Source organism: Sinocyclocheilus anshuiensis, unplaced genomic scaffold (genome assembly GCF_001515605.1).
Source record: "Sinocyclocheilus anshuiensis isolate Anshui unplaced genomic scaffold, SAMN03320099.WGS_v1.1 scaffold465, whole genome shotgun sequence".
Taxonomy (NCBI): Eukaryota; Metazoa; Chordata; class Actinopteri; order Cypriniformes; family Cyprinidae; genus Sinocyclocheilus; species Sinocyclocheilus anshuiensis.
The window spans coordinates 1,560,981-1,570,175 of record NW_015539898.1 but is presented as its reverse complement, the minus strand read 5'-3'; the positions used below and the strand labels follow the sequence as shown (position 1 = coordinate 1,570,175).

Sequence of the window (9,195 nt, the reverse complement as noted above, 5' to 3'; positions counted from 1 at the left end):
ATCTACTTATATTTTACTTCTTATTTGTATGCTCGACAGTATTTCATGTCCATTTACTTCTTATTTTAATTGTATTATTTGTCTATAATAATTCATTGTTTGTATGAAACTATATATAAATAGAAAAGATAATGTGTATTAGGCTACATTTTCTATACAATTAATGAATTAATTAAATAATTTCATGTATTATTTTGTTTGTTTGTTTGATCAAATAAATAAACATAAGTTTGCCTAATATTTATTTACTTAATTTATTTTATCACTTGTTTATTAATAAATACATTTGGACTTTATTTCTTGTTGTGCAAGCAAAGTAATACAAAGTTAGTAATACAAAGTTTTCCGAGTAGGTATTTATTTACTTATGCCGGGCTCACACTACAGGAGTTTTAAAATCCTAACCGATTATGAAATCTGGTTGCAGCACACACATAAGGAGAATCTTTGCAGATTATCTTGCCTCAAATCTTAAACATGCACACACTACAAGATTTTAACATTGTGGTGCATCACACACTACAAGATATTATTAAGATTATCATGCCAGAGGGAGCGCCTCACGTGATCTCACAAGATCTTCATTGATATTTCAGTGATGTTTACATATGTTAGCTAGTGTGCTAGCTGCTTTCTACACTCACCCGGTACATTCAAAACCGATTTCACTCCAGCGCTTCTCTTTCTTCTTACAGTTGTGATGCGTTTTCGACACATTATACAGACAGTCGTGTTACTTAGGGTGACCATACGTGCCATTTTCCCAGGACGCGTCCTGGCCAGGATTTCTATATTGCCTAAAATATCTAGGTTTTGGCTTTGTTTGCGTGTGCAGACCGATCGGTGTATGACATCAAAATACCTCGAGAGCATTTTGAAAGCATAAGGAACCGTCTGTATGGTATTTTGATGTCATACACCGATCGGTCTGCACACGCAAACAAAGCTTTTGCGGTCCCTCATTGGCTATTGTGAAAGTACTGACGTAATCATATAGCCGTCATCATCCCGATTTAAATCCTAAATATCAAACATGTTTGATATGATCGGGGCGGCCCCGATTTGTGTGCGAGCAGATCGAGAGTTGCAAGATTCGATCTGTGAAGGCCTCACATTACCAGATAATCCGTGCCGAACATCGGGACCGATCGAGGGGCTCGACAAGATTTTTGCTCCGATTCTCGGGAGGGGGAAATCGGGGCTAAATCGGGCTAAAAATCCTATAGTGTGAGCCAGGCTTTAGCTACGCATTAATGTGGGATGATGACGGCTATATGATTACGTCAGTACTTTCACAATAGCCAATGCAGACCGCAAAGCAGCTGCTGTATGGCCCCCTTGGATAGTGGAGATGGAGGAAACTGCTTCTTGACATTTTATAGTAACACGACTGTCTGTATAATGTGTCGAAAACGTATCACAACTGTAAGGAGAAAGAGAAGCAGTGGAGTGAAATCGCCTCAGTTTTGAATGTACCGGGTGAGTGTAGAAAGCAGCTAGCACACTAGCTAACATATGTAAACATCACTGAAATATCAATGAAGATCTTGTGAGATCACGTGAGGCGCTCCCTCTGGCATGATAATCTTAATAATATCTTGTAGTGTGTGATGCACCACAATGTTAAAATCTTGTAGTGTGTGCATGTTTAAGATTTGAGGCAAGATAATCTGCAAAAATTCTCTTTATGTGTGTGCTGCAACCAGATTTCATAATCGGTTAGGATTTTAAAACTCCTGTAGTGTGAGCCAGGCTTTAGTGTGTACCCAGCATTACTTGTTGCACAGCGGTGTGACGCGAGTGCTGGAGGACTTTTATTCTGTACGATATCTGCTCGGTCATTTTCGGCGCGGCGCGTTTATTGTGCGTCATTTGTTGTCACCTGACCTCAGCCTGCTTCCTCTTTCTCTTGGATTGATTCCTCCAGCAGGAGCGGAATCTGCCCTGCCTCATCCTGACGATCAGAGCTCAGCCAGCAGCGCAGCGCGGAGATGTTGGCCCTAATTCACCGGCTCCTGGACTGGTTCAGGTCGCTCTTCTGGAAGGAAGAGATGGAGCTGACGCTGGTGGGACTGCAGTACTCTGGAAAAACCACTTTTGTCAACGTGATTGCTGTAAGTCTGGTTTCATTCCTCGCAGTGTGAACATCTTTTATTGTTGTCGTGTCATTGCCTGCTAGGGGTGGAGAACAGATGCTTTAAAAGCTGTTCGTGTGAGCAGTGTGCACTTATGAATATGGGTGTGATGTTTCCCATGGATTGCTTGATGTCTTAGCTTGTATATGAAAAATGAATGGCTAGTTTCTCAAGGTTTGAAGACACTGATGACTTTTAGGGTGGATGAGATGCCACTTGTGTGTTTAAGCTCTTAAATCGTATGTAATCATATTAATAAAGCCTATATTATTTTTATATTATATATTACAATATATAAAATGTATAATAATATTATTACAGTATTGTTTAATATGACTGCAAAATGAGACATGGTAATTTGGTATTATGGATTACCTTCTATGTTTATGTTCAGTGCCAGATGTGTTTTTTGATTTCCTTCATAGATTATTATGTGATCTGAAAACAACCTTCCCTTTATGGATGCATCTGACTCAGAACAGATATCATTTGTGAGAGTCTCTTTTTTTCTTTTCTTTTCAATCTCCTTTAAGTATTTTTGACATGTCAGTGCTGGTTCATTGTGGTTTTGCTTCTGTGTTTAGCGTCTGAAGTGAATCAGTTGTAAGAATTGAGGAATCCATAGATAACCCTGAAAATAAACCTCGGTGTGACCCATATTTCAGAAGGTCTCTGAGTAGCAGCCTGAATCTGAAATTAGGCAATGTGCCCAAGAGCAAGTGACTGTCCCAATGGGGGTTCTTGAATCATGAGAGTTGCCCTTTTGCTTCTCATAGATGCTTCTGCAACAATGACTTTACAAACCCAGGGTTTCTAACAAATCTACATGATGGTTTGAAATTGAATTAAAAGGGGAAAAGAGAAACACCTCGTCCAGTTTCATAATCTTGCAGGTGTTATTCTAGTTTCAGTGAATGATTTATGGAACACATCATTCACTCAGTATTTTTCACTCATAAATACAAACCAGTTAAGTTTGCAGTTTGCACAGCTAATATATGCGTTTTATGATGATTTACTTGTATTGTAAACCATAAACTACAAAAAATGGAAAAGTACCGCAATAAATGTGGAAGAAATCTTGATTTAATGCTGTGAAGATCTTCAAATGCAGATCAACATGCAGTTACATAGTTGCAGCTCTTAGGTGTTTTGTAATATGACCATTAATTTAACTAAGCTCTTTTAGATTTCTATCCTCAATATGAGGGTTTTGCAACAGAGAACACCTCGCTCAATGAATTATGATCATATTTTTAAGGGAAGCTCTTGTTTTTCCCTTTTCACCTAAAAAATGATTCATTTATTAGATATGAAATCCCTTGAGACTAATTTTAAAATCCACATGGTTGAAAAAAATCTATTTAGTTTGAATCTTTTGCACAATTTACTAAATTATGAAACATGAAACTTTCTGGCTTGTTTTACCAACAATTCCCGTCGCTCTTACTAATACTCCCCATTGACATCCTCTTGTGTGCTGTTATTTTGTGAAACATCAGATTATTAGATTGTCGTTTTGTAAACTTGTGCAACCCTTCACATGCAGGTTTGTTTTATTTATGTTATTGAAATGATCAGCGTGTTTCTTTTCCACTAGTCTGGTCAGTTCAATGAAGACATGATCCCTACAGTCGGCTTCAACATGAGGAAAGTCACCAAAGGCAACGTAACCATAAAAGTAAGTCTAATCTACACTGATTGTTCTTCTGTGTCAAGGAGGGTTTTCTTGGATCCAGATATAAAGACTCTTTAATGCACATTATGTGCATCACAAGTACATTATGTTACATCACCAGTTCCTGCCATTATGTCCACAAATATGTGCTGTTTTCACATAGATTTGGGATATAGGCGGGCAGCCGCGGTTCAGGAGCATGTGGGAGCGATACTGCCGGGGCGTTAATGCCATAGTGTGAGTATAATCTGCTTTTTGTCCCATCAGAGACATTTAAAATGGTTTATTTCACTGCGCTCTGTGATACTTGATTCTGATTGGTCAGTGACATTGAGCGGTTAGATATTTCTGCATAATGACCATCAAAGTGCATCTAGGAGCTAGATTAAAGAGAGAATTAAAAATTAGACAAGACATATTTCTTTGTAGCTAAATATTGTTGGCTAGTCAGCCTGTAGAAAGAGGTAACTGATTGCAGATTAATAATACATTAATATACACTACTGTTCAAAAGTTTAGGGCTGGTAATTTGTTTTTTAATTATTTTTTTGATTGTGTCTTATGATCACCAAGGCTGCATTTATTTGGTCAAAAATACAATAAAAGTTTACAGTAATATTGTTAAATATTCTTACAGTTTAAATCAACTTTTTTCTATTTTAATATATTTTAAAATGTAATTTATTCTTGTGGTGGTAAAGCTGAATTTTCAGCATCATTACTCCAGTCTTCAGCATCCCATGATCCTTCATAAATCATTCTAATATGCTGATTTGCTGCTGAAGAAACATTTCTTATAATCAATGTTGAAACATGTTTTTTGTTGCTTAATTTTTTTGTGGAAACCGTGATACTTTTTTTTCCAGTATTTTTTGATGAATTGAAAGTCCAAAACAGCATTTTTAAAAAACTTTGTAACAACGTAAATATTTTTACTGTCACTTTTGATAAATTTAATTAATCCTTGCTGAATAAAAGTATTGATTTCTAGTTCTATTTTTTTATGGTAGCGTATAATAAATAAATAGACGTTGTTTCAGTGTTCATTTTGTTGCTTTGTTTTCTGTTTTGTAATAGACAGTTTTTTCTTAGCTCAAGATACAAACTATTATACAAATATTTCTTGTCCATTTATTTGCTTTTTTGATAAGTAGCTTTGTAATACATGGTATAATGTACCAATCAGGCATTATCACAAAATAAACCCCATCATGGTGACACAAGACCACTCTGCTTCATGTTGGGGTCCTGATCAACCTATCAGTGTTTATTTTGCGATAACTTCTGGCTGACTGTATATTATCCCTAACATGAAGTTTTAGTGTTTACATTATGAACGACTGCATTAAGGACTCTGTTGGTGTTTTCAGGTATATGGTTGACGCTGCAGATCGTGAAAAGGTCGAAGCCTCAAGAAACGAGCTACACAACTTGTTAGACAAACCACAGCTGCAAGGCATTCCTGTAAGAAGAATTATGTTATATAATAATGTTTTATTATTGCAGTTGATTTCCCCCTTGTGCTGTTAATGGAGGACTGTCTCTCTTATTAATACTTTGTGCTGTTTTATTACTGCTGAATTTACCAAAACAGAAAATCAAGCCTAGCCATCGCACCACACCTTTTCCAGATCTTTCCCCAGCTGCTGTGTCTTATTTAAGGAGCATGACTAAGCATCTCTACCGTCAGCTTCTGTGGTCCCAGATGTCCTCACAGGGCACATTATAGGTCGTATCTTCAGCAGAGAAATCAGCACAGAGGAAACTGATCGCTCATGGATTATCTGTCTGTAGGGAGTGATGGGACTTTTGACAGTGCCGCCCACTATTTTCTAAAGCGAACAATTTAAAAAGACAGTTGTAGCATGATCTGATGTAGAACCAACACCTAGTAGCATAAATCTTTAAGCACTGGAAGCGAAAGTGCCAATGTTAAACGTGCAGTTTAAACCTAAAGAGGTTCAAGAGGTGCATTTTTCATTGATTTATCTTTACTTTATCCTCCACAGGTACTTGTCCTTGGCAACAAAAGAGATCTCCCCAGCACACTAGATGAGAAACAACTAATCGAAAAGATGTAAGACTTTTTTTTGCATTACTTGATCTTTCTTTAAGTGATTGTTTGACTAGCAAGTTTGGGGCCATGCGAGTGAGAGATTTATTTAAGTGTTTCCTGCTTCATACAGAAACAATATTGCTGTCATATGATGGCAGTATGATCTCTAGATGATTTTGATCATAATGAAATTGCATACTTTAATCACATTGTATTGCTTTCCTCTTTTTAGACTTCTTTGTTATTTCAACTCCAAAATACTCTGTGGCAGTTCTGTCCTCTTGTGTCTTCTGTTTATGTTTTTTTCTGGGATTTTGTGACATTTCCACAGTCGGTGACCATCCCCAGATCTTTAGACAGAGTTCTTGTGAGGCTACTCAAAAAATGGCAAATGTTTTTTAACATTTTTGTTTCCTATTTCCACAGGAACCTGTCTGCCATTCAAGACAGAGAGATCTGCTGCTACTCCGTTTCATGCAAAGAGAAAGACAATATAGGTGAGAGTTACTGCATTTTATACACATCCAACTGTAAAACTGTGATGTTTGGTCAGTTGACCCTTCGCTTGTTCAATTAGTTTGATTGACAGGCGATCTGACCAATCATAATGCCGAATCTGCCATTTTCTCCGACAAACAAACCAGACAGGAGAGTAGATTAACGTAGGTGACATGAACTTGAATGACTTGTATTGACGTCTTTCCACGGTTGAAACAAGACACCTTCTGGTGTTCATTCATGTTTATTTTGTACTATAGCTAGTAAAGAGGAATAGATGATTGGTTCAGGTGCCGCTTGAACTGAGGCGCTACAGCGATCTGTCACGACACATTAAAGAGCCACAAAACGGTATTTATTGTTTGAATTTCTTAAAAAAAATGACAATTTGAAAGCTGAGACTTTTTCATACCAAAAGTAACCTGCTCGGTCTTGTCTGTCAGCGTGTTGTGTGTTTCCTCTTCGCGCCGCACTGTATTTTTCACTGCGTGAGAACATGATTTGTGGCGTGAGAGCGCCATGGCATGTCGGACGTAGCAACAGTAACTAAGGGTCTTTGCGAAGGGTCAATTAAAACATCCTAGCAACTGCATAGCAACTCTGCCAGTCGCATGCAGGATCCTAGCATTGCGGAGGTAAACAGTACTCACATTTTCAGAAAATGTTGAAATCTAATTTTATGGTATTGAGTGTCACAAGCATATGATATTATTGATGTTGAAAATGTTTTATATTGTGTATTAACTTAATTTGTAAAAACTTAAAGTAGATGCTCAGATTTCTTGAAAAAAGTATGAGTACGACTCAGAGCACAGTATGTGTGTTCAGAACTGCTAAAAGAAGTCCTGCTGGAGTGCAAGTATATTTACTTCAGCGGCTAATACTGAATCAAATGACTCATGAACCACCTCACCGTGACTCATTCACGTTGCAGCTATTGAGAGTTGTTTTGTTCCTTTTACATTTTAGATTTTATCACCAAGCAGTACGGTTGTGGTGGTTGTGATTTCATCTTCATTTTCACTAATCTGAGAAGCCGTCCATTTGCATTTATTACACTACATTACTCACTGTTTTTATTAGCTTTACAAGCAGCAAATTAGAAAAAGCCAATATGTTCCTTTGAAGCTGCTGTTCCCAAACTATGACACATACTCCACATACTCATAGCTACTCTGCGCAAGGAAATATTTGTAATGGTGTAAAACTGTTTTTGTGAGACATTTACTTTTATTTTATGTTATAAGCGTCACTAATAGCAGTCATTCAAGTGTTGGATCATTATTCAATTCACAACATTTCCGTCATCAAATAGCTGCATATAAGAAAGTGAATTAGCATAGTTGCATAATAAGCCATTGACAGTTTAATTTAAGATTTAATTTTAAGATTTTAATTAGTCTGGTTACTAACAAGTGGCTAAATGGGACTACAGAGGCCAGAGACATTAAACATCATGCCGAAACAGGAAAACTCATCTACTCACAAATCTGGTTTCACAGCCTCATGGTGTTTATACTCCCGATACAGACTATTCTAACCTAAACATTCTAAAGACTGAAAGTGTTGTTTAATGGTGGTGACGTTGACTGGTGTAGTTCGTTTATAGCCTAACTAACTTTTTACTTTTGACAATTGTATTTAGGCTTCAAAATTGATAAAAGTTGTTTATTTGTGAAGATTATTTTGATTAACAAAATGTGAAAAAAATCATGAACTTTTGTAGGTCACAGTGCTTATTTTATGTAATAATCCAAAGGGTAGTGGAAAAATCCTATTGGCTTTTTATTGAGGGAAGATGCATGTTAATTAATGACTTCTGCATTGGCCTACAAAAATACGGCATCCCTGTTGCTGCAATTTGATGAAATTTAAGTGAACATGAAAGAAACCAGCAATAATTGTTCTTATTTGTGACCCTGGACCACAAAACAAGTCTTAAGTGTCAATTTGTTTTCCCGAATGATTTATACATCATCCGAAAGCTGAATAAATAAGCTTTCCATTGATGTATGGTTTGTTAGGATAGGACAATACTTGGCCGAGATACAACTATTTGAATATCTGGAATCTGAGGGTGCAAAAAAAATCAAAATATTGAGAAAATCGCCTTTAAAGTTGTCTAAATAAAGTCCTTAGCAATGCATATTACTAATCAAAACTAAAGTTTTGATATATTTACGGTAGGAAATTTATAAAATATCTTCATGGAACATGATCTTTAATATCCTAATGATTTTTGGCATAAAAGAAAAATCGATAATTTTGACCCATACAATGTATTTTTGCCTATTGCTACAAATATCCCCGTGCACTTAAGACTGGTTTTGTGGTCCAGGGTCACATTTGTATTTTAAAGCTGCAGTGTGTGACATCTGCTATGTTATAATTAGGGATGCACCGATACCACTTTTTCCAGTACTCGGCCGATACCGATACTTTTATTTTTGGTGAAATTTACAAAATATCTTCATGGAACATGATCTTTACTTAATATCCTAATGATTTTTGGCATAAAAGAAAAACCGATAATTTTGACCCATACAATGTATTTTTGCCTATTGCTACAAATATCCCCGTGCACTTAAGACTGGTTTTGTGGTCCAGGGTCACATTTGTATTTTAAAGCTGCAGTGTGTGACATCTGCTATGTTATAATTAGGGATGCACCGATACCACTTTTTCCAGTACTCGGCCGATACCGATACTTTTATTTTTGGTACTTGCCGATACAGAGTACCGATACCAATATTTGTATTGCATTTGTACATTTTTAAAATATTGGGTACAGAAACCAAAAGAGTATGTATAATGTTAGTTGGTTAACT

General features: G+C 36.6%; 1 protein-coding gene across 1 annotated transcript in view; it reads left to right on the top strand.

Moving 5' to 3' along the window:
- The first annotated feature begins 1,892 nt into the window (after positions 1-1,892).
- LOC107685974 (ADP-ribosylation factor-like protein 8B) overlaps positions 1,893-9,195 on the top strand; it is an 8,503-nt gene continuing 1,200 nt past the window's right edge. The window contains exons 1-6 of the mRNA XM_016482755.1: positions 1,893-2,114; positions 3,736-3,816; positions 3,977-4,050; positions 5,184-5,277; positions 5,823-5,890; positions 6,296-6,366. Coding sequence (XP_016338241.1) covers positions 1,992-2,114; positions 3,736-3,816; positions 3,977-4,050; positions 5,184-5,277; positions 5,823-5,890; positions 6,296-6,366 — 511 coding nt within the window. The 5' untranslated portion in view covers positions 1,893-1,991. The remainder of the gene's footprint in view (positions 2,115-3,735; positions 3,817-3,976; positions 4,051-5,183; positions 5,278-5,822; positions 5,891-6,295; positions 6,367-9,195) is intronic.